This window comes from Enhydra lutris, unplaced genomic scaffold (assembly GCF_002288905.1).
Source record: "Enhydra lutris kenyoni isolate GAN:26980312 unplaced genomic scaffold, ASM228890v2 scaffoldscaffold55, whole genome shotgun sequence".
NCBI lineage: Eukaryota > Metazoa > Chordata > Mammalia > Carnivora > Mustelidae > Enhydra > Enhydra lutris.
Genome location: NW_019154139.1, coordinates 132985 through 157443, shown reverse-complemented (window position 1 = coordinate 157443; position 24459 = coordinate 132985). Strand labels below are relative to the sequence as shown.

General features: G+C 60.1%; 2 protein-coding genes across 4 annotated transcripts; one reads left to right on the top strand and one right to left on the bottom strand.

Moving 5' to 3' along the window:
- Nucleotides 1–975: 975 nt before the first annotated feature.
- LOC111157607 (mitogen-activated protein kinase 8 interacting protein 2) lies at nt 976–11294 on the top strand. The gene is made up of 12 exons (XM_022519165.1): nt 976–1040; nt 2033–2138; nt 3668–3961; nt 4112–4205; nt 4303–5535; nt 5861–5936; nt 6069–6241; nt 6335–6444; nt 7172–7276; nt 7409–7479; nt 10077–10175; nt 10553–11294. Exons 1-12 carry the CDS (start codon nt 976–978, stop codon nt 10623–10625), a joined length of 2499 nt encoding a protein of 832 aa, XP_022374873.1. The 3' UTR covers nt 10626–11294.
- Nucleotides 11295–20540: 9246 nt separating this feature from the next.
- On the bottom strand, nt 20541–24160 carry LOC111157535 (arylsulfatase A). Of its 3 annotated transcripts, none has more exons than XM_022519030.1 (9): nt 23985–24160; nt 23031–23283; nt 22590–22830; nt 22255–22473; nt 22011–22180; nt 21602–21726; nt 21382–21509; nt 21066–21168; nt 20541–20975 (listed from the first exon to the last, which is right to left on the bottom strand). In XM_022519030.1, exons 2-9 carry the CDS (start codon nt 23246–23248, stop codon nt 20656–20658), a joined length of 1524 nt encoding a protein of 507 aa, XP_022374738.1. In that variant the 5' UTR covers nt 23249–23283; nt 23985–24160; the 3' UTR covers nt 20541–20655. The 3 variants fall into 3 exon arrangements, with proteins under 3 accessions (XP_022374738.1, XP_022374739.1, XP_022374737.1); XM_022519031.1 differs by having other exon boundaries at nt 24015–24134; XM_022519029.1 differs by lacking the exon at nt 23985–24160 and having other exon boundaries at nt 23031–23433.
- Nucleotides 24161–24459: the final 299 nt, after the last annotated feature.

Here is a 24459-nt window from a genome sequence, read left to right as displayed (position 1 = left end):
TCTCCTGAACAGTGCCAATCACATAGTTGGTGCTCAAGAAACAGTTTTTCCAATTGAATGAACATAGCCTCAGGGTTATCACCCAATGCCCATCAGTACCTCTGTCCAGCCTGCGTAGTCTGTACTGTGTACTGAAAGTTCAGTACCGAACTGAGAGTTCAATCCCCAACCTCTGTAGGATCAACTTGGCATCCAGCCGGATCAGCATGCCCTGGTCAGATGTCTCTGTCCAGCACGGATCAGCACCCTCTGGGAGAACAGCTCCTTCAGCCCCGATCAGCACGTTTTAGGGAGACGTCTCCGTCGGCCCAATCAGCACCCAGAGGCGGACAGCTCCCAGCCCAGCCTGGATCCGCCCCCAGGCCCAGGCTTGGGACCCCAACTCTTGAGATTCTTCGGGACGCCAGCGCAGCTGCGGGCCGCGCCCGCCCTTCCACGAGCCCCTCCCCCTCCCAGCGAACCAGTGGTCAGTGGACCCGGACCGCTGCCGTCCTTCGACGTCCCCCCGCAGCTTTCAAACCGAAGGCTCTCCCTCTCTGCCCGCCCCTCCCCGCCCCGCAGACCCTCCTGTACACGAACTGATCTCCCCCCAATCCCGCCGCCAATCCGCTTCTCACCTCCCCCAACCCCCGAAAAAACCAAAGCCGATCGTTCCCGAACTAGAGCCTCTCCGTCAAACCATCTTCTCTCCTCCAACCAGCTTCCCCGCCAGCCCCCTCCCTCCCTCCCCTGTCCCCTCCCTCCGCTCCCGGATCCTCCCTCTCCTCTCCCCTCCCCCTGCGGCGCTGCCGCTCGCCTGCCGCGGTGTCCTGGCAGGGTGTCGAGGTGTGTCGGCGGGCGGGGTGTCGCAGGGCGTGTCACGAGGTGACTCGGGGAGGGCTGAAGACCGAGGGAGGGAGAGACGAAGGGCGTGCGGGGCCGTCGCTCCGCGCACCCCTCCCCCCGCCGCAGTCGGCAGGCCTTTCCCCGGAGAAGATGGCGGATCGGGCGGAGATGTTTTCTCTTTCCACCTTTCATTCGCTGTCGCCGCCAGGCTGCAGGTACGCACTCTGGCGCCCCGGGCTTTGGCAGGCCCTTATCTTCCCGCAACCCCCTCCCCGACCCAGTCTCCAGCCTCCTCCGACCCGGCCCTGCCACCCCACCCCCATCGCCTTTGGGGACCCAAGCCCCAGTCCCCTCTCTGTTCCCAAGGTCTCTGACTCCTGCTCCCCATCCTCCTTCCCTGCAGGGTCTCTATTTTTGTCCTACCCTCATCCCCCTTTTCCAGCCCTAATGACTGCCCCCCCCCATATCCCACTGGGATCCAGTGCCGCACCCAGCCTGGGCAACTGACCCCTCAAGGGTGGAGGACCTGGGCTGAGCCTCTGACCCGGCAGCCTGTGTGGGCAGGACACTGAGCCACCTTCTGCGCTTGGCAGTGTCCTTGTGGCCTTGTTGGGCCTGTCTTCGCAAAAGGCCTGTCTTGGCCTTTAGGGCTCAGGGAGGGAGAGAGTTGAAATCAAGCCTGGAGCCCTTGGGGGAAGGGGCTGAGGTGGGGAGAGGATTGGATCCCTGGGTGTAGACCTGCCTCGGGCAGGAGCGGGCAGACAAAGTGGCTAGTAGACTCTGTTCGCAGAGCAGGCCTACCTGCCCCCCCACCGGAGCTGCTGCTGCAGCTTCAGCTCCCCCTCCCCCAACTCTGCTCAGTCTGACTCCCCTGGGGCTGAAGCTGTGACCCAGGGGGGCAGGGAGCAGGGAGGAGAGGCTGCTGGCTCTCCGAGAGAGAGGAGGAGCTGGAGGAGGGTTGAGGGGACAAGAGGCTCCTCTGGGCTGGTCATGGCTCAGATTGTGGGGGGAATCTGTTGAAGAGCATAGCTTGGGGCTCAAGGTGATGGCAGTATGCGGCTCTGGGAGTTGGGTTTTCTGGAGACCATGGGGCCTAGCAGCTGGGGGTCCCTCCTTAGGGCCAGCATCCAGGCAGGGAGGGAGTCCAGAGTTTATGGCTCTCTAGGGAGCCCTGTCCTTGCTCTCTGACCCTGGTCTCCTCTCCCAGGCCTCCCCAGGACATAAGCCTGGAAGAATTTGATGATGAGGACCTGTCTGAGATCACCGATGACTGTGGCCTGGGCCTCAGCTATGATTCGGACCACTGCGAGAAGGTGGGGAAGGTGCTGGGGGACTGGAAGCCTTTCGAGGGAGAGCCTCACTCTGGCTCTGTTTACTGTTCACTTGGAGTTTTAGTGTGGGTCTGAGCTCAGCCTTGAAATAAGAAACCCTCTGATTGTCCCCTCCCTGTGGGCCTCCTGGCTCAGGGTCTTCCTTGATATCAACCCTTTCTTTTTTCAGACTGTACAACCTCCACAGAGGGCTGTCCTCAGTATTCCTCTCCTGGCCCCTGTCACTGGGCTACCTTGGGGGAGGGGAGGTATGCCTTCAGCCCTCAGACCACTTTTTAGGAAGACCCCGCCCCTTTCTGCTGCCATCTCAGCTGTCTTCTTCCCAGCCCTGTCCCCACCTCTCCTGCCTCCTCTGCCTTATGTCTCCACCCCTGGTATCTTTTCTCTCCCCATCCCCCTCCCTGTCTCTCCATGTTTCTGTTTTCATTCATTCAAGAACATTTCTGAGGAACTGCCATGTGGCAAGTGCTGGGGGATTCCAGGTGTGTGGAAGGAGAATGGGACAAGTGTTGCCCTTTTCCTTGGGAGCTTGTAAGTTAGTAGGGGAGAAAGACATGTCAGAGGCAATGGCTGGCTCTCTGAATATCAAGGACTGAGTTCCAATGAATGGGAGGACACTAGGGGCAATGAAAGGGAAGGGAACCCAACAGACACTGAGGCCTTCCAGGAGACTTTCCAGCGGAAATGGCACACAACCTTGCCCTTGGAAGACTGGATGGAGCTGGGCAGATAAGGGAGGCAGGGAGTGGAGGAGAGGATTTGCTGGCAAAGCGATTAAGTGTGTCAAAGGCCCTGAGGTTGGTGCAAGCTTGGTGACTCCTGGGTTGTCTTCATGCATTCCAATGAACATCTGTAGGCTAAGTCCTGTTCTCAAGGTGGGATGTGTTGGTACACAATACGGACATGGGCCTGTCTGGCGGGGCTTGCAGCCTGCGGGGGGGGGGGGGGGGGGGGGGGCGGGGTACAGCAGAATACAGTGATTGTGAATTGGGTTAAAATGCCACGAAGGAAGAAGTGCTGGTGTCAGATGTGATGGGCTTTGGAGATAACATGAGGGTGGCATGTGGATTGAGGCTACCCTGAGAATATCTGTCCCTTAAGCTTAGGAGTTTGAGCTCTTACCAAGAACTGGAGTGATCTTTTTGTATCTTAAGCAGACTTTTTTAAGAAGATTTTTTTGTTTATTCATCTTAGAGAGACAGCAAGTGAGAGCATGAGCAGGGGGGAGGGGCAGAGGGAGCGGGAGAAGCAGACTCCCCGCTGAGCTGAAAGCCTGGGACAGACACAGGGATCATGACCCCCGGGGAAGGTAGACGCTTAACTGACTGAACCACCCAGGTGCCCCCTAAGCAGATTAAAAAAAAAAAAAACTGCTCAGTTGGTGGGGAGCAGAGTGAACTGGAGTCTTCTCTCCCTTTATTCATATCTTCTGCTTTCCCCTGTCCTGGGATTTGGAACCCCAAGCCACTGTTGAGCTCTGGCCCAGCTCTGCCTGTCCCTCCTTCTTGCAGGACAGTCTCTCCCTAGGACGCTCGGAGCAGCCGCACCCCATCTGCTCCTTCCAGGATGACTTCCAGGAGTTTGAGATGATCGATGACAATGAAGAGGAGGAGGACGAAGAGGAGGAGGACGAGGAGGAGGAAGAGGAGGAGGAGGAAGAGGAGGAAGGTGAAGGGGAGGGCAAGGAGGCAGGAGGCCCTGTGTCGGAGGCCCCTGCCCCAGAGACCCTGATCCCTTCCCCCTCCGTGGATGAACCCCACAAGAACCGGCCCACCACTCTCCATCTGACTACGCTGGGAGCTCAGGTGAGCGTCCAGACCCTCCCACAACATCCTGGAGTTAACCTGGGTTTTTAGCATATGGGACTCTGCTCCCCATGGCAGCCTGTCCTACCCCTGAAAGTTGGAGACCCCCCTCAGCGCTGCTTTCTTACTGCTCCCCCACCCCACCCCCAGGACTCCCTGAACAACAATGGAGGCTTTGCCCCAGCGCCTCCAGCTTCCTGGCAGGAGACAGTGCTGCGCTCGCCTCCCCAGGAGCCCCTCAGAGGTGAGCAGAGTGGTGGTGCTGGTGGGGGGTCACAGGAGGCAAGGGGAAGAGGAAGGGGGCCGAGTGGGCTTGCTGATACATAACCCCTGCTCTGCAGAGTCGCCCGCGTCCCTCCAGCCCACAGACGCGAGCCCGTGCGGGGCGCAGTCTCCTGTGCGCCTGGGTTGCGATTGTGAAGGGAACCGACCGGCCGTGGGTGCCCCTGCGCCCTGTGGAGCCTCGCCCTCCTCGGATCCTGGCATCGAGGCCGACCTGGGAAGCCGCTCCAGCGGGGGCCGAGGCGGCCGGCGCAGCAGCCAGGAGCTGTCCTCGCCGGGCTCCGACGCGGAGGACGCGGAGGGCGCGCGCCTTGGGCGCATGATTTCGTCCATCTCAGAGACGGAGCTGGAGCTGAGCAGCGACGGCGGCAGCAGCAGCAGCGGCCGCTCCTCGCACCTCACCAACTCCATCGAGGAGGCCTCATCGCCTGCCTCCGAGCCGGAGCCCGAGCCCGAGCCCGAGGCCCCCTGTGAGCCCCCGCGTCGCCCCGCCTTCCTGCCCGTGGGCCCCGACGACACCAACAGCGAGTATGAGTCAGGGTCCGAGTCTGAGCCCGACCTCAGCGAGGACGCCGACTCGCCCTGGCTGCTCAGCAACCTCGTGAGCCGCATGATCTCCGAGGGCTCCTCGCCCATCCGCTGCCCCGGCCAGTGCCTGTCTCCCGCGTCCCGTCCTTCTGGGGAGGCCGCGTCGCCCGCCGACGGGGCCACCGAGGGCTCGGAGGCGCCTGCAGGGCCGGGCGGCGTGGAGCTGGTGGACATGGAGACGCTGTGCGGGCCGCCGCCCCCGGCGCCCTCCGCCCCTCGGCCCGGCCCCGCCCAGCCCGGGCCCTGCCTCTTCCTCAGCAACCCCACGCGCGACACCATCACGCCGCTGTGGGCCGCCGCAGGCCGCAGCGCCCGGCCGGGCCGCTCCTGTTCGGCCGCCTGCTCCGAGGAGGACGATGAGGATGAAGAGGACGAGATTGACGCCGATGACAAGGTGGGCCCCCCTGGCGGCAGGGGCGTGGGCCCCGCCGCGCCGCTGGACGCCTCGCTGGTGTACGACGCGGTCAAGTACACGCTGGTGGTGGACGAGCACACGCAGCTGGAGCTGGTCAGCCTGCGGCGCTGCGCGGGCCTGGGGGACGACGGCTCGGAGGACAGCGGTGGCGAGGCCAGCGAGGAAGAGACGGCGGCCGCACTGCTGGGTGGTGGTCAGGGCCCGGAGGACGCCTCTCCGGACAGCCCTGACCTCACCTTCTCTAAGAAGTTCCTCAACGTCTTTGTCAACAGCACATCTCGTTCTTCCAGTGAGTGGGAGGTGGGGCAAGGGGGATGGTCCCCAGCGCGCCCGGGGCAGCCTGAGGGTCCGAGGGTGGTCAGGGCTAGGCGCTGCCCTCTTACCCAGGACATGTGCCTGCGGTGTTCCCCAGGCCCGGGGCAGGGTGGGCAGCGGAATGGGGAGGGCTTTTCTGCCTCCGGCCTTTGATGGGCGGGGTCTTTGTCCCTGTGGGTCTCGGGACAGCCTCCACCAGACTGCTGAGGGGTGCATCAGGGAGGAACTTAGCTAGGCCTTCCGGTACTTTCCTTCCTCTGCCTCCTCAGTGTCTGTCTCTTCCTGTGTCTGCGTCTCAGGCACCGAGTCCTTTGGTCTTTTTTCCTGCTTGGTCAATGGGGAGGAGAAAGAGCAAACCCACCGGGCTGTCTTCAGGTACAGCCTTTCCCCACTTGCTGTCAGTGATCCCCAGCCTTGGTCCACAGACACTGTGGGACTGGGGTGGACACCACCCACTGGGTCTCCCCCCTCCCCCCCAGTGACGTCTCACCTCCCACCGGACCTCAGGTTCATCCCTCGCCATCCGGACGAGCTGGAACTGGATGTGGACGACCCGGTGCTGGTGGAAGCCGAGGAAGATGACTTCTGGTTCCGCGGTTTCAACATGCGCACAGGGGAGCGTGGGGTCTTCCCTGCCTTCTACGCCCATGCGGTGCCTGGCCCTGCCAAGGACCTGCTAGGTGAGGGCCCATCCCCAAGGGGTAGCTTGTCACCCAGGCTTCACCACCCTCTCCGCCTGCTCTGGGCCCCTGGTGACGCCCCCCTCCCCCCAGGGAGCAAGCGGAGTCCCTGCTGGGTGGAGCGCTTCGACGTGCAGTTCCTGGGCTCTGTAGAGGTGCCCTGTCACCAGGGCAACGGCATCCTGTGTGCAGCCATGCAGAAGGTCAGTCCGGGGTCATCGGCCCCCCTCAACCCCATGGGCTGGCCCAGCCTCTGGAGGCCCCGGGCCTCTGGCCGCAGAGGGTTCTGACGGTGCCTTGGGAGCCTCGGGCAGGGATCCCAGCTCTGACGCGGGTCTGGGCACACAGGCCTGGGGCAGAGCTTGGCAGGTCTCTCCCTCCCTCGAACCCTCAGCGGAACTCGGTGTGCTCTGCCCTCTGCTCTAGTCCCAGCCTTGCAGCTTGATCGCCTGTAGGAGGGCCCCCACTGTCCCTCCAGCTCCACCTTTCCTGCAGTCCATCTTCCTTTTGTCTGTAAATCAAGACCGACTCTCACACATCCTTTCCTGGGAGTCGTTTGCTCACTGGTTCGTTCACTCAGTAGACGTTTACTGAGCCTGCCCATCTGCTGCTCCGTGGTCGAGTGGGGAAGCAGCAGGGGAGCAGGACAGCTCTGTTGCTGAGCGCTCCCATCCAGCCCACAGGGATGGGCACCGAGGAGGCCAGGGCTGGGGGGCCGTGGTCATGTCTGGAGGAGCAGAAGGGAGTGGCAGGCTTAGTGCACACAGGTGGTGAGCTGGGCCTGAGCCTGAGGAGTGGCTGAGACTGCCGGCTCCCATCTCCTAGGGTTAGTGCCAAGAGTCTTCATCCATAATGTGAAATGTTGCACCAAGGGGAGAGAAAGACACCCTTGCAGACCCTGAGACCCTCTGTCCCCCAACTTCTTCCCAGATTGCTACTGCCCGGAAGCTGACCGTCCACCTGCGTCCTCCTGCCTCCTGTGACCTCGAGATTTCCCTTCGGGGGGTGAAGCTGAGTCTGAGCGGAGGCCCTGAGGTGGGAGTGCAAGGGCCTGAGGCCTGGGGGCGGCTGGGCATGGGTTAAGGCGGGAGGGGCCGCTGGAGGGATATCTGGCATGGGCCCCAGGCCCCGCGGCTAACTCGGTGTGCTCGGCCGTCTCTGCTCTAGTTCCAGCACTGCAGTCACTTCTTCCAGATGAAGAACATCTCCTTCTGTGGCTGCCATCCCCGCAACAGCTGGTGAGGGCCTCACCTCCCGAGTCCCCACAAGCCCTGAGGGTTGCCTGGAATCAAGCCCCCCTCCCCCATGCTGACTGCCCCACCTGCACCCACACGGCACCCAGTCTTCCCTGGGCACAGGAGACTGGGCTCAGGCAAGCTCTCATCTGGTCTGGGTGGGGAAACAGAGACACAGCCAAGTACGTGCTCGAAGCACCTGTTGGGGTCTGGCAGATGTCTGTGTGGGGCTCCAGTGAGCAGACCTATAGAGAGCGGGGTGAGTTCTCCTGGGGCTCAGGAAGGGGACTGAGGTCTGCTCGGCAAGCCTTGGAAGATAAGTCACGGGGTGGGTCTTGGCAGGGAGCCAGCTGAGCTAAGGCTGTGGGTGAGGGGCGCTAGGTGTCTTGGGGGGCAGCTAGGATGAGGCTGGAGGGACACTAGAAGTACCTGGGACTCATCCAGGAGCTTGTACGCAAACCCATTTGCAGTGGTGTCATGGTGTGACTCAGTTGGCCGAGCCGGTCCTGGCTGCCGTGCGGACGGATGGCCCCGTGTGTTACTGCAAGAGGCCAGGTGCTGCTGAGGCTGTGCAGAGACAGTGTGCGGGGGGCACTTAGGAGGTGGGACAGGCAGGCCTGAGGCTGATGGGATGTAGAGGCTGGCCTAGAGGGAGAACCAAGGGTGATGTGCCTCCTGGGTGATGGGCAGAGAGGGACCCTTACACCTGGAGAAGGAGCGTGGAGTGAGTAGGCCCGACGTGCTGGGCGTGTGGCGTTCAGGCGCAGATGCAGTGCCGTCCGACCTGCTGTCTGGAGTGGGAGGGAGACGCAGAGGGAGGAGAATCAGCTGGGAGCAGGTGGGTTACTGTGGTGGAGGCTAACGAGACAGGCGGAGTGAGAAGGGACAGGAGGGAGGGGAGCGAGAGGACCAAAGCGGTAACCGGCTTGGGGGTGGTGCACAGGCTTCCTGCCCAGCCCGACTCCTGCCCGCTCTTCCCGGTGTCCTCGATGAAGGAAACAGGATGTCACCAGAAAGAAAGACTCACCAGAGGCTCGAAAAGACTTGGTGGGCTATTGGGGGAGCCGGTCATCAAGGGCAGGTTAGGCGTAGGAGGGACATGGGGACCGGAGCTGAGGTTTGTCACGGATCTGTGGTCCAGCACGTGTATCATTTGGACACTTCTGTGATAACGAGGGTGGTGAGAAGGGCTGTGTCTGCTGCCTGGGGCATGGGGTTAAGCCTCAGCAGGGTTAGAGCCGGTTTGAGGCTGCAGACCAAACAGGGCAGCTCTGGTACCGTGAGGACTGGTCTGCATGAGGCCCGGATAGGCAGTGGGCTGAGAACGGCTCTGGCAGGAGGGGAGACAACGGAGAATCAGGCCTGGATGCTTGAACACGGACCCAAGTGCAAGCCCATGAGAGAAAGGTGGTCAGACCAGTGGATCAGGATGGAGGGGAAGCTGTGGGGGGAGCGGACGGGACCAAGGAACGACTGTCCTGGCCCAGACCTTCCTAATATTTGTCACTTCAGAACTCAGCTCAGTCTCTCCCATAAGGAGGTGCTAACGAAATAGTGTTAGGTGAACCCTTCACGCCTCTCCTCGGAAGCAGGCAGCGATGAGGGTTGTGCTGGACTTGCAGGACCTGGATGAGGCTGGAGTGTGTGGCCTGTAAGGTCCCAGACCGGCTGTGTGTCCTTGAGCAAGTTTCGGACCATCTCTGGGCCTCAGCTCTGTCCTCTAGAGACAGTAGATCAGGGCACCTACTTCACAGGGCTGTTGGGAGGGGTATGTGGATTAGTAGTACTAACAGTAGTAGTACTAGTAGTCATAGTACTGGTAGTACTAGTAGTTGTGCCTGGGGCTTGGTAAGCGACATCTGAGTGTTGGTGACCGTAGGTGTGATTCTTTGACCACGGCGTTTGAGACAAGGCTGTCATAGATACACGAGCATGGCATCTTGGCAGTGTCTCTGCCATGTGGATTCCCATGCTGTGGAACCACAGACCCAAGTCCACTCTGCTGTGGACCGGAGCAGCCACCGTCAGGGGAGTCTCGGGTCTTCTGCTGTGCGGCTCTAACCAAGTTTTGTTAATGTCTTAGATGAGCACGATGGGGCAGACTCAGAGGGCTGAATGAGACCGAGCTGGGGAAGTGACCCCAGATCGTGACCGAGCCAGGGTGGGAGCTTTTTCTCCACGAAGAGGGTTTAGCAGATTGGGGCCAGTGCCCAGCCCCAGCTCAGAGCTCAGATAATCGCTGTAGAGGTGGCGGGAGCAGCTGTGGGGCTGGGCTTGGGTGACTCGCGCCAGGAAGGCGGGAAGGAGGCCCCGCCCTGTGGCCTAGGGGCAGGCTCCGGGTGGGGGGCCTTCCCTGTCCCAGAGAAATTCACACAGATCACTCACCCCTCGCAGGTGCCTTGCACCGTGCTTGGACTGGACCCCAAAAAATCGCCTTCAGATCTTTAATCTGTGGGACTCACACCTTTTCCCATCCCCTCCTCTGTCCCCGAGCCCTCTGTTCCTGACTCTTGTCTCTGGGTCCCTGGGAGCCGGGGGGGAGGACCCAGAGGTGTGGGTTGGTGCTCTGACGCCCCCCTCCACACACCAACCCCCCACAGCTATTTCGGCTTCATCACCAAACACCCTCTGCTGAGCCGCTTTGCCTGCCACGTCTTCGTCTCCCAGGAGTCCATGAGGCCCGTGGCCCAGAGCGTGGGGTAAGTGGGGTGGGGAGTGCCCGGGTGGGAGCTCAGGGCTGGGAAGACAGTCAGGGAGGTGAGGCCTGGGGAGCAGACCCCGGGGTAGGGAGGAGAGTGTGGGTGGGAGGGAGGGGGAGGACAGATGAGAAGAAGTAGAGGTGGAGAGTCAGGATTGGGTGGCAAGCACATTTGAAGACTTGGGGCAGGAGGGGGGGTTTCTTGGGATGGGAGTGACACAGTTCCCCGTGCTTGTGCTCAGCGGGCCCCGAGGGCTGAGGAGTGGGGTCTGGGGATGACGGGCACGCCCCGGTGGGTGAGGAGGGAGAGCTGCGGGCATGGGGCAGGGGTGACTTGGGCGGCCCGAATGGCTGGTAGACCCTCTCCCCGCCCCCCAGCCGCGCCTTCCTGGAGTACTACCAGCAGCACCTGGAGTACGCCTGCCCCACAGAGGACATCTACCTGGAGTAGCCGCCCGCCGCCCTCCTGCTGCAGGGGCCGCCGGGCTGGGCGCCTCTCCAGAAGCCGCTGCGGCTTTGGCAAGAACTGGATTGGGAGCGCATGGGAACCGATGTCGGGGAGTTTCCTCCGTGCTCCCCAGGGGCCGCGGGAGAGAGGAGTCCTCTCCACTTTCCCTCTGATCCGTTCTTTCTCTCTGTGTCACCCTCTTCCGCCCCTTGATCTCCTCCTATCTCCTTGTTTCTGTCTCTGCCCCTCTCTGTGCCTGCAAACCCTCGCCCTCTGCTCTTTACTTGGGGTCAGAACTGGGAGGGTCGTAGAGGAAGGCGAGACTCTAGGTGACTGGTGGCACCAGGCTCCCAGGCCATCCCCTCCTGCCCCTCCCCTGTGATTTATAAAGGAATTTTAATTTTTATAGTGAATCTCAAAGGATTACCCCATCCTTGACCACAGGGACAAAGAGAGGGACCCCCCATACTGCCCCACATGGAGCTCGGGGGAAGCAGGGAAGGGCTCCCCAGAAGGGCCCTGGGGGAGATTAGAGGTAGCTCTTGATGCTAACCCCGAGCCCGCAGATGCTAGGAGGGGGTGCGCACCCCGGCCCTGGCCACACCAGCGTCCGCTTTGCCGCTGCAAACACTCCCTGCAGTCCAGCGCCTCAATAAACTCTGCTTGGTGTGACACTGGCTGTTTCTGGGGGGGCCCAGCTCGGGGGCCGGGGGTCCAGGAGCTGCCCGTGCCTGTGTTGGAACCGTGAGAAGATTCAGCCCTGCGGTGCTCTCCGAGGTCATGCCACAGGCTCCCTGGGGATTGTCCCAAGATGGACTTGATCTGCGTGCATCTCAGCAGGGTCACTGAGGCCAGAGAGGAGGGGCCGTCGTCACACTCAGTGTGTTCCTTCCAGAACGGCCGGGGAGCCGGTCGGGCTCAGATCAGCGTGTGCGGTGCTCATGGGTGTTTATGCACGCGTGTGAGTGAGAAAGAAGGGGTTAGTCTGCTCAGATCTTAAAGGATTCTCCACAGAAAGCCAGAAGAGAGGAGGTGGCTATTTTTCCTGATGCCTCTAGGTGGTTGTAGGGACTGTCTAACAGAGAACGGGCTTTCCTGGCCCTGGGGCCCCAGGGGAGCCCTGGCTCTCGGGTGCTGAGGTCAGCATGGTGGGCAAGGCCTTTCTGGGGGCCTTTCTGGGTCCTCCCCACAGAGCCCAGGACCAGTGCAGCCCTGGGAAGACCACAGGTAAAGGTTACGAAATGTGAGCACAAGGACAGATTCACTACATATGAATTTTAAACTACTGTCTATAAAAATCACATGCCTCTCCTCAAATTGAGTCGATAAATGCCCCAGACCTTTGGCACGTGGACAGCCCCAGCAGCAGAACGGGGACCTGGACCAGTCTTAGCGGACGCGCAGCTGGTAAGCCGGCACACCGGAACCTTCCAAGTCTGCTGTCAAGAACACAAAGCAGAATGTCTGTGAAGACTTTCCTACTGACTAAAGCCAGGAAGAGGCAGAGAGCCCTCGATGTGTCTGTCTGAGACGTGCACCCCTCTGCGCCTGGCAGGGAGCCTGGGCCTCGGACCCCTCTGCTGTGTCACCATGGGGACCCAGCGCCCACCAGCTCCCTCTGCTCTGCCTTCGCGGTCAGGCAGGAGTTCTCCACGCCGTCCCACTGCCCTCATCCGTCTCGGGAAGTCACCACATGCCTGCTCACACCCGCACCTCAGCTCCTCCGGCTCCCCCGGGTTCTCTGCATCATTAACATTTCCCTGCAGCTGGCCCTTCAGCTCAGCTGTTGGACAAGCCCCAGTACCCTTTCCCTGGAACAGCTCCCTCTCAGTAGGACCCTTCCCATACAGCCCACCTTCCTTCCACCTCTTTGACCTTTCTTGTGCCTCCCTCTCGTCCCCTTTCCCACTGCTCCTTGGATCCCAGGGTTTCCTCCAGCTCAGCTGTCTTGCAGACCCTGTCCCTGGCTCCATCCTGGGTCCTCCCTGGCTTCTTGGCTCAGCTGTCTGCGTGTGCATCGACTCACCAACCCCAGCTGACCTCCAGGCCACTCCTTCCGCCAGTCAGGGGGCCTGTGCTTTGCAAAGTTTCAAGATTGTAATGACCCTGCTGTGAGCCCTGAGGTGCAGAGGGCCTGAGCAGCTCTGAGGGGCCACGAGTTTCAGACGCACGTGAGCCTTCCCTGCCTGCTCCTGTTCAGCGATGCTCTGGGTTTTCTGGTTTCCTCTGCAGCGCCTCAACTGGAATTGCCGTGGATCCCCATTGCTGCCACCTCCACCCCTACCCCGTCACTCCTAAGTCTGCCCCTTCACACACACAGCACCCCCATCAAACCACCTTGATTTTCGTCCTACGTCTTTGTGCATCAAAAGCCTCCTCCAGGATCCCGGCCTCAGCCTGCGTCCGAGAACCCACTTGCCCCCCACATCCAAGAACCCACCTGGCCTTGCAGCCAGATGAGTTTTTAAACAGAAACTTGAGCAGACACACCCTCTTTTTTTTTTTTAATTTATTTTAATTTTTTTTTTCAGTGTTCCAGGAGTCATTGTTTATGCAGCACACCCAGTGCTCCACGCAATACGTGCCCTCCTTAATACCCACCAGCAGACTCACCCGACCCCCCCACCTCCTCCCCTCCAAACCCCCAGTTTGTTCCTCAGAGTCCACAGTCTCTCATGGTCCGTCTCCCTCCGATTTCCCCAACTCCCTTCTCCTCTCCGTCTCCCCACGTCCTCCGTGTTATTCCTTCTGCTCCACAAGTAAGCGAACCCTATGATAACTGACTCTCTTGGGCACTGTCCCTCTTAAACCACACAGTGGCTCCCCACTGTGTCGGCTGGTCCCTGCCCCTCTCAAGAACCCGCTCCCTCCACCCCATTTCTGTCCTAGAACCTCTGAGCTCCCCATGGGCAGCTGCTGTCCTCTGCGTGTTGCTGGGTGGTCGCTGGGGGGCTGGCGACTGGGAGTTGGGTAACCCTAACCCTGGCAGAGGCTGTGGGAGACGAGCCCGAGAGAGCAGGGCTGCGGCTGCTGCCCTCCCCCTGGAGCTCAGTGCAGGGCTTGGGCACATGTATTGCTGTGCCATGGACGTGAGCAAGCCCCTAGTATCAGGACTCCGACCTCCAGAGACCTGGCTAAGGAGAGCATCATTCTTGTTTAAAATATTGAAAGAGTAAAAATAATCCAAATTTTGACCAACTAAAGGTATAGTTACTTAATTGAAATATTGGACAGATACGAAAAAAAGTAATATGGAAAATAGTTACGTTATTATGGGGAAATATGCAGGCCCTATGCTAGAGACTAGGTGTGGAAAAGGAGTGAGCGTGAAGGCCAGCAGCCTCTGTTCCCCAGCTGTTTTCCTGCACGAACATGTCTTCATCCTTCCAAGTGTTGTAGGTGCTCATTAGAGAGCCCCAAATGCAAATAGAAACATCCCCAGAAAAACCAAGAATTAAAAAATTGCATTATTTAACTGCAAGTAAAAAAAGGTTATTTGACCACAATAAAAGTACCCGTCTGAGGACTCTGGTGAGACGTGCACAAACTTGCCCTCCGGACAGGCTGAGAGCAGAGCTCGGGCACGTCGGTGCTCACCACCATTCTCCTAAACACTATACAAAATAGAATTTGTCTTTTTAAAGTTATTACTTTTCCATTATAAAGAGCTCATGGTCATTGTGGGAATTTTGGGAGGGGCAGAAAAGGAAGGTAAAAAAGGGTTCTTATATCAACTTTTGCTGATATTTTGGTGTATTTTTTTCCAGTCTCCTTTCTATATATGGGTTTTTATTGTATTTTGTTTGCAACCAGAGAGAAATCAGGGGACCCAATGAAGAATTTAAGGCAAGAAGATTAAAGCAAAGCAGCCCGCGCCACTGTGAAGTGAGCGGCGTGCGATGGAAGACGGCCTTCACACCTGAGTCTCTAGTTCTGAAACACAGACCAACAAATGCATGATCAGAAATGTTTGAAAAAAAACAGCCAGAAAAAGGAGGAAAAAATAGACCCGAAAATCAACTTAGTAAGCTTATTATTATACACACTGGATCCTGTATTCTACATGTAGAGAACACCATTCTCTTTGGATGTCAGTGAAAGTACTTCAACACTAGACCACAGAACAGGTGTGACTCAAAGCTTTCGGCTCTAAGAGAAAACCCCAAGGAGGTGGGTCTAGATCAGACAGGGCGGGAGGAGTCAAGCAGTTGTGGCTGCTGGAAGGCTTCTGGGAGGACGATTGGCTCCTCCTTGCGGTCCTGTGACATGGGTGATTGGCCTTTGTCCTGAGCGCTGCTATCCCTGTGCTCAGTCTCCCGCCGGAGGAAGGGCAAGGGCAGAGGGCCAGGCTGCCGGTCTTGCAGAAGACCCACAGGGTGCTTGTGTAGGAGAGAGGCACGGGGTAGGAGACACCAGTGTGGAGGCCAAACTCAAGTCTCCCTTAACCATCACTGGAAGGATGAGAAACGGGAACATTTACCTGCTGGCTCCTGGCCCCCATGGGTGGGGGGCTGCCCTGGGAGTGCGCACCTTCTGCCCTTCAGAGCCACTCATAGGTGGGTTGAGAGCAGAGCAAAGAAGCCCTCTGAGGGTCGTCCAGCCACAGCTGAGGCCAGCAGTCCTGTCCCCAACTTCGGATCCTTGAAAGCCCAGCTGTGTTTCTGATCTCCTCAGGAGAGGTCCCGAGGGCAAAACCCATGACCAGAGAGCATGCGGGAAGACCGTCCTGCACCCCCCAAGCAGGGATCCAAGGCTGCCCCCTAGGATGCGGAAGTAAGTGGCCCCTCTGAAGAGGGGCTATGAGGGAACAGCCTCAGTGCTGAGCAGAGCAGGGCACCAGGCTCCTCAGCGTGGAAACCACCGCAGTGAGCTGGCTGGTTTGCAGGTGTGGACAGGTGTGGTGGGAACTGTGCAGGTGTGAAGGACAGGAGTTGACACAGCACGGGGGCTCTCCCTGTGCGCGTCCCCACCACACCGCCTGGGTCCTGTCCTACAGAATTGGTGTACAGTCCAGCAGACAGGTCCTGTCTGACACCCAGGTGCCCGTCCTGAGGGAGCACCCACTGAACCCAGTCAGCCGCACTGAGTCCTGCTCCCTCAGACCTGCGAATCAAGTCCTTGTACGCACGGAGCTCGGCAGAGACGAGGACTAAACAATCTACCTAAAAGCTGTCTCAACCATCATTTGAGTTGATGGCAAAAAGGGGAACCTGGATTTTATTATTTATTTCCTTTGCGCAGATTTGGGGCACTTGGCCCCTGGCACCTGTGCAAAGCCCCCGTGACCCGGAACCCCACTCAGGGCCTGGTGGACCTCGCCACCCCTTGGCCTTCACCTACACAGAACATGCTTACCCTGGACGGCACGACCCGCCTGCACTCCTTGCAGGGGTTCCTGCATGAGGTTGGCCCGTACCTGTGGTCCGTGGAGGGGCACAGAGGAGGCTCCTGGGAAGGGGAGCAGAGGAGTGGGCTCAGCACCACCGGTCACCGGGACCCCGCCTTGTCCTTCCTTGGGACTCCACGTAGGGACTGGCCTGTGCGGCTCACGTGGGGAGGCAGCTCAGGGAGGTGACTTGTCCAACAGGGTTACAAAGGAGGAGGTCATGCTCTTCAGACATGACTCCTCCCCCAGGCGTACACCTCCCCAAGGGTGGCAGGACGGGCACAGGTGGACCTCCAGGGCTGTGCCTCATGTCCACCCCAAACTGCACATTACACGGAGCCCTCTAGCCGGGACCATTCCTCTCCCCGCCAGTCCACATTTGCTGGTATTAGGAGTGTGGGGTTAGTACTTCATTTCCTTCTGTAACTGCATTTTGTGATCACAACCAAACCATAAAAACTGACTCTAGATAACTTAAAAAAATTTCTTTAGGTTGATATATATATATATATATATATACATATATACATATATATGTATATATAATATATGAAATCAAATATAATCGGTATAACTTTTTAAAAATTTTATTAATTTATTTGGTGGAGAGACCGAGAGGGCACAAGCAGACAGAAGGGCAGAGGGAGAAGCAGACTTCCGGCTGAGCGGGAAGCCTGATGTGGGGTTCGATCCCAGGACTCCGGAGTCATGATGCTTAACTGACTGAGTCACACGGGTGCCCCTGTCTCTAACCGAAGGAAATTTACTGGGACAGTGCTGAGGACTCCTAGGGTGGAAGAGAAGGCATGACAAGTGTGCCCCAGAGGGTGAGTGGCTGCCTGGAGAGTCGATGGGCAGCCGCTCCTGCCCCCAATCTGGCCCAGCTCTGCTGTGAGAAGAAGCCCCTTCTTCTGTTCTGTGGGTCCCCCCCCACCTGGAGATCCACATCTGGGTGACGGCCAGCTGCTAGACCGACGGCCCCTCCCTCCAGGTCTCACTGGGCATTGGGTGTTCCTGGGCAGGGCAGGCTCCAGCCCCATGTGGTTCCAGTGTTTGCAAAGTGATGAGATGTTTCCACTCCTGCTGGGGAGTCCAGGGCCAGGCCACCCTCCCACAACTGCTCTCTCTAGGGTCCTAGCTGCCTGTCAGCTCAGAGGGCACCCCAGACCCCTCTTTCTCCCTTGGGTCCCTTTCTTCTGAGACCACCTGAAGAGAGAGACTCAGCTCTCCCTCCTTGCTGTGGGGTGTTGGGGGGTGTTGGGCTGCTAGCAAAATACTGTTTGTGCTGCGGTGTGGGGAGAGCTGTCACGCCTTGGCCCCTGTGGCTGCGACCATTCACAGGGACCTTCACACACAGGAGCTGAGGAGGCTGACAGGGAGGCGTCTCTTTTGTGGCTCACCCCTGCACCCGGCTAGGGGTCAAGGTGACTGGACACATCAGAGCCCGGAAAGGCGGTGTCAGGTGCAGCAAGGAAAGGTTGCGCCTGCGCTAGTGCTGTGGTGACGGGGTCTACACGAGCACGGAGAACTCAGGCTGGGGTTGTGGGCCTTGCCTGGGCTGCTCTAACAAGTACATGTACTTTTGTAAGTAAAAACATTCAGGCAAGAGGCAAATTTAAGCTTTAGTCTGTGAAAACATCCCTTTTGCTCCCCCTTCTGGTCACTTGGGGGACAGGTGAGCAGGTGCGCAAGGTGGGGGTGGTGGGGGGAGGGGTCCTCAGCAGGTGCTGCCCGCCTGCTGCTGCTCCGGAAGTCGCCTCTTCCTTCCCAACGCACCTGGAGGGACACCGCAGCCCCGCTGTGTTTGTTCTGTCCATTGCAAGCACAGAGAGCCCCTTCCAGAGGAGACCCGGCTGCCGGAGGACGTCGCTTCGTGGGAATGGAAAGCTACCGGTCTATGCTCACAGGGAAAGGGGCTGTTTTTTTTTTAATCAACAGCAGCAAAAAAGAAAGGGAAGAGCAGGGATACCGCAGACAGCTTTCAGGACCACCACGAGTGTGTGTGTGCTCACACGTATGTGCTAATATGCGTCTCTCCGCACGCATGTGTGCGTTTGCAAGCGTATACACGTGACTGAACGGGGAGCAGCTGGAACGCTGAGACAAGCATTTCTGCTGCAAAACCATCCCAGCAAGGGGCGCCTGGGTGGCTCAGTGGGTTGAGCCTCTGCCTTCAGCTCAGGTCTTGGTCCCGGGGTCCTGGGATCGAGCCCCGCATTGGGCTCTCTGCTCTGCAGGGAGCCTGCTTCCTCCTCTCTCTCTCTCTGCCTGCCTCTCTGCCTACTTGGGATCTCTGTCTGTCAAATAAATAAATAAACTCTTAAACAAAACAAAACAACCATCCCAGCAAGACCACAAGTGGGCTGGGAGGGTGACAGTCTGCTTCTCCCCAAACCTTGGCTGCGGAGGGTGGGTCTCAACATAGCTGCTCCACTCTCAGCCGACAGGGAATGTCCCTGATGGGCTCAGTGACCTGGATCCCCACTCCCCCCGGCGGTTATGCTCCTAAAGGACCCACACTCTTCATTTGTGGTACTTAGTGCGAAATTCTCATTTCTCTTCAAGTATACGATACACACGCGACAACCTAAGTGTGCAGCTTTACTGCTTTGTACATACGTACACACTGTTTCTACCCTCCAATCAAGCTAGAGAACATTTGTACCCCTAGTGTCCCTTCTCAGGCAATAGCCACATGTCCCCCACCCCCACCCAGGAGGAAGGGGCCCTATTGTGCCTGAATCCCACCTTTCAGAGATCTCAGGGCTGACACCCATACCCTTCGCTAGACAAGAAGTGCCCTGGGAACAGGGAGGGGTCCCCTCTGGTGATCTGGGCCTCAGCATCACACACAGCCCTCTGTGCTGAGCGAACTTCAGCCAGGTGGGTGGCGGGCCTGGAGCAGCCCCTGCCTGCATGGGTGTTAGTGCTGGTGTGGTTCTTGCTGAGCACTTGGGTGTCTGGAGGTCACACACAGACAGAGGGCCTGCTTCAGTTCCTCAGTCCTCCCTCTGGAACCCAGGCCCCTTGAGGTGGCTGTGTCCCACCAGAAGAGAAGGGGCAGCCTACAGGAGGGCACACCCAGCTCATCTGGGCCCTCCTAACCAGCATCACCGGCTGCAAAGGGTTCCCAGGGAAAGCACTGCCCTGGGGGGGCAGCCCCAAGACACAGCAGGATCTGGGGTATGAACAGCGCAGCTCCTGGGCTGCCTGTGGACACGGTTGCTGTGCATCCCGCGTCCCATTCCAGCAAGACTTCTTTGGTCTGAAAGTGACAGATAAACCCCCAGCAGTGGCTTAAGCAGGTGGTGTTTATTATATCGTGAGCTCTGGAGCTAGGTGGCTGGGGACATGGGTTTAGCAGCTGCAGGCTGTCTGGGCGGGACAGTGAGAGCACCAAACCCTCACTGCCCCAAGGATGAACGCTGCAGGGAACCTGACAGACAGCGACTGACCTTTCATGGACCAGGACTTAGTCATGCGGCATTCCGGGACCGGTCACTGGATGGGATTGTGACTGGCTCAGACTGGGTCCCAGAGAGGACATGCCTCCTAGTCCACGGGCCTCTGCGCAACACTGGGAAAGCAAGGGTCTATTAGCAGGATGTGGATACTACCCTCAAGCACCCAGACAAGCTCTTCTTGTCAAGCTGGCCGGGAGGGAGCATGGGGACCCGTGTGCACCTGTCACACGCGTGCACACACAAGGTGACTACAAGGCCTACACTTTGCTCACGTGGGTACAGGTGGGCGGTCAGAGTACCCTCTGCAGAGAGCACACCAGCCCCACCAGAGGACGGCTGAGCCAGCCCAGTGAGCTGAGGGCTGTTGGGAGAGCAGGGGAAGGCCTCAGAGGATACGACGCCTCTAAGGAGCCTGAACGTAATTCTGAGCACCTCAGGCAGCCTGCAGAGTGCGGAGCAGGGATGGAACCAACCCTGAGCTACGCCCTCATCTGCTGGGTGGGAAAGCCGGGGGACGTCTAGGGAGGTGGAAAACGCAAAGCTCTGAAAGGGGCAGAGGCAGAGTCTGGGGGAGCTGTCCCAGGAGCTTATCCCCCCCTACCCCCACCTGGAATGTGCAAATCGTCGTCCACCCTCAGCCCCTCAGACGGGTTTCTGATAAGAGCCTGCCCCCTCACCCCCTACCGCCCCAGTCCTGGTGCCTCCCGGCGCGGTCTGTCAGGGAACACCTGGGGCTCACGGGTGCTCGGCAACTTGAAGGTCTCTGTCCACCTCGCCCTCACACCCACCCCACCCTGTTCCTGGCACGCAACAGCACTCACTATGGCTTCCGGGAGGGACGCGCGCACACTTAGGAACCCATCTTGCACTGACACAGACAATCACAACGGCGGTGGGCAGCTCCCAGAGCCAGGGTGCTTGGGTTCAGATCCCAGCCCGACCTCTTAACAGCCGGGTGGCCTCAGACAAGTTGCTGAATCTCTCACACCTGTTTCCTCATTTGTAACATAGGCAGAACAGCACCTGCCTTGGGGGTCATCGTAAGGATCAGACGAATTCCCACGCCTGTGAGTATCAGAGGGTGTTATTAGGTTCCTGGGTACAGAGCCCCTCCGCACACCCACACTGCTGCTGCCAACCATCCTGGGTGGGGGAGGCGCCCTGGGCGGGCCTGCCCACGCTCTCAAGCCTGGGGCTCTGGGCAGTGGCAGCAGGAAGGCCGCGGGGCACAGCCAGGCTGACAGCAGATCTGCAGGGCAGGGTCCTCGCCACGGGCCATCTGGCTGGGGCTGAAGGTCACCGAGGCGTCGAACTGGGCCTTGAGCAGCTGGAGTTGCTTCAGCGCCTGCATTGCCTCTGGGGCAACCTCAGCCATGCCTCCCAGAAGGTTGTAGTTCTCACCAGGGTCCTCAGACAGGTCAAAGAGCAGCGGGGGCTCGTGGGCAGTCAGCGGGTTAGAGGCGTGGCAGGCGGGGTCCGGTGTGGTGTCGCTGTGGATGGAGCCTGGAGAGGGGGGCACGTCTGGGCGAGGGACAGGAGGGGCTGGGCTCTGGGGCTGCGGGGCGTCAGCAGGGCTGGGGGAGAGGAAATTACCCTGGGTGAAGAAGTGAGCTTTGTATTTCCCACTCCGCACAGCAAAGACCCCATGGACCTCGTCTGGGTAAGCCGAGTAGAAGAAGAGAGACTGCCGAGGGCTCTGGGGGCAAAGTCAGGGATCACAGGGTGGGCAGGGGGCCCCCAGCGCTCATGTGCATCTGCCTGGAGCCATCGGCCTTGTGTCAGGCCCTGGACATGGAGCTGCTCCTCGCCCACCCAAGAAACCCCACTGGCAGCCCCATCTGGATGCCGGTCAACAGAGGCTCTGTGGGCTGGAGCAGGACAGCCAGGGTCCCAGGGTTGTGAGCCTTACCTTGCCTGTGCCCAGCAGCAGGGGGCTGAGGTCAACACCATCCAACGTGACGTTGGGCAGTGGAGCCCCCGTCAGCGTAGCCAGGGTGGGCAGCAGGTCCAGGGAGCTGGCCAGCTCATGGGTCACCCCTGGTGGCAGAAGGCTGTGTGATCCCTCCACTGGCCATCGGGGTCGGGGAGGTGGGGCCGAGGGCTTGTGAGGAGAGGGCCTGCGGACTGACCAGGAGCGATGTGGCCTGGCCAGAAGGCCAAGGCAGGCTCCCGGACACCTCCCTCAAAGGTGGTTCCCTTTCCACAACGAAGAAGGCCAGAGCAGCCGCCATGGGACATCCTCATGGTCTCAGGCCTGGGACGTACAAGGAAGTGGTCAGTGGGGCTCAGGGTGACCCCAGAGCTCCACGCTGTGCGCAGAAGTGGCACACACCTGTCCCCTCTGTGTCCTAGACCAGTACCTCTACACGCCTGTGGCCCCCCAGCTTCCCACATGCCCCGCGGGTCACCGTAACACAGCCAGCATCCCCTCAGACACCCTTAGCCATACGTCCTCAGCCAGTGGTCAGGATGGGGAGGCCCCAGGGACCCGCCGGTGAGGTGTCACCCAGCACGTCCCCACCCCCTGCCACAGCAAACCCGTTGTCTGCAGTGAAGATAACCAGTGTCTCTCCGAGCAGCCCCAGGTCCCCCACAGCTGTCATCAGGGCCCCCACAGCTGCGTCCAGCTCCATCAGGGAGTCCCCAAATGGTCCTCGGCCTGAGCGCCCGGAGAAGCTCTGCCCACTGAACTGGGGGTAGTGGGTGTGCTGTGGGTGGAGACAGGAGTCAGCGCAGGCTGGGAGTCAAGGGCAGCTCAGGGGACAAGGCCACGGTCACTCACGTGAGAGGCGTAGTACAGGAAAAATGGCCGGCCCTGGCGCTGGGCGTCAGCCATGAGGTCACGGGCGAAAGCCACGTAGCGGGCCTCCAGCCCAGGTAGCCAGGGGGGCTGTGCTTCCACGGACAGGTTGGCCAACAGCGGGATAGGGACCAGGCCCTGGTCACAGCTGCCGTCACAGGGGGTGGATGGCGGGAAGCAGGTGAGGTTCTGGCAAGGGCCCTGGCGGAGCAGGTCCATTCAGGAGTCCGGGCTGTGGGGTGGGGCTCAAGGGGTTCAGGGGAAGGGGACGGGTGGGGGTGGGGAGGAGGGTGGTTGAGGGCCCTGGAGGTTCCTACCTGGTCATGGGAGTACGGGATGCCCAGGAATCGATGGAAGCCCTGGTGGGGGGGCAGAAAGGCCCCCTCAGGCCCCACCCCAAGGTGCCACTTGCCAGCTATCCCTGTGAGGTAGCCTCGGGCAGCCAGGACCTCAGCCAGGGTCACCTCCTCCAGAGGCAGGCCCCCTCGGGAGCTGGGCTCCAGAACTCCAGGGTACAGGCCCATCCGAACTGGGAGTCGGCCGGTCAGGAGTGCAGCCCTACAGGGCAAGTCAGAGTCCGTGAGACAGAGGGAAACTTAAGGTGAAATGGACACACAGAGGAGGGATGAGAGGGGAGGACGACAGAGAAATGTGAACTTCTCCAAAGAGACAGAGCCCTCTGCCTCCCTGGCTGGAGCCCAGAGTGAATCTGGGAGATGCTTGCGGGCAAGCAAGGGCTCCTTGCCCCCCTCACTTACCGGGAGGGTGTGCACAGAGACATGGGCACATAGAAATCGGTGAAGCGAAGCCCGCCTGCGGCCAGCTGGTCCAGGTTGGGGGTGGTGGAGCTGGGGTGCCCATAGGAGCCCAGGTCCCCATAGCCCAGGTCATCAGCAAAGATCAGCATGATGTTAGGTGGGCCAGCCGTGGCCAGGCCTATGGCCAAGGCCAGAGCAATAGCCCACAGCGCCACCATGGCACACAGCAAGGACGGGACTGTCACAAGAGACCCTTGGGAGAGAAAGCAAACTGGCTCCAGCATGCTCTACCCCAGAGACCCCAGATTCAAGCACTACCTTCCCCTGAGACCCCAGATCCAGATACTACCTCTCCCCGGAAATCCCCAATCCAGGCACTACCTCTCCCCTGAGACCCCCAGATCCAGACACTACCTCTCCCCTGAGATCCCCAGATCCAGACACTACCTCTCCCCTGAGACACCCAGATCCAGACACTACCTCTCCCCTGAGACCCCAAATCCAGGCATTACCTCTCCCCGGAGACCCCAAATCTAGGCGCTACCTCTCCCCGGAGACCCCAAATCCAGATGCTACCTCTCCCCTGAGACCCTAAATCCAGACAGTACCTCTCCCAAGAGACCCCCAAATCCAGGCGCTACCTCTCCCCGGGGACCCCAGATCCAGGCACTACCTCTCCCCTGAGACCCCAGATCCAGGCGCTACCTCTCCCCTGAGACCCCCAGATCCAGGCGCTACCTCTCCTGAGACCCCCAGATCCAGGCGTTACCTCTCCCCGGAGACCCCAAATCCAGGCACTACCCCCTTCTTGAGACCCCAGATTCAAATACTCCCCGACCCAGACAACCCCTTCCTGAAGTCCCAGCGGACCTCCGGAGACCCCTGACCCCAACAGAACCCAGGAGACCGTAGCCTGGGATATAACTCCCTGGAGACCCCCAGGGACCAGGACACCTGATTCTCGGGCGATCTGACCCTCTTCACCTAAAGGTTGCGGCTCAGGCTCGTGGTCAGGGACAGAAGTCACATGACACTGACCCCCGGGTCCGGCGCGGCTGGACGAGGCCAGTACCGGGCCGAGGAGGGGCGGGTCCCGACAGCGGACAGCTATGCCCTCCGCGGGCGCTTCCGCCTCGGCCCCGCCCCGCCCCCGGCCCCGGCCCCGCCCCGCCCCCGTCCCCGCCCTGCGGTCCCGTGACCCTCCGCGCGCGGCGGGCCGGGGTGGGGCTCGCGGGGGCGGGGCCTCCAGGGGGCGGGGCCTGCTTGGGCCGGGACTGGGTCCGGGTTCGGCTTGTGGGCGCCGGGCGCGGGGCGGCTTGCGCTCGGGCCCCCTTCGCGCCCGGAGGCCGTTGGAGGGGCTGGAGCGGGCCCGGCTGGAGCGGCGCGCGGGGTCGGGCGGGGCCCCCGCACCTCGGGCTGGGATACTGGG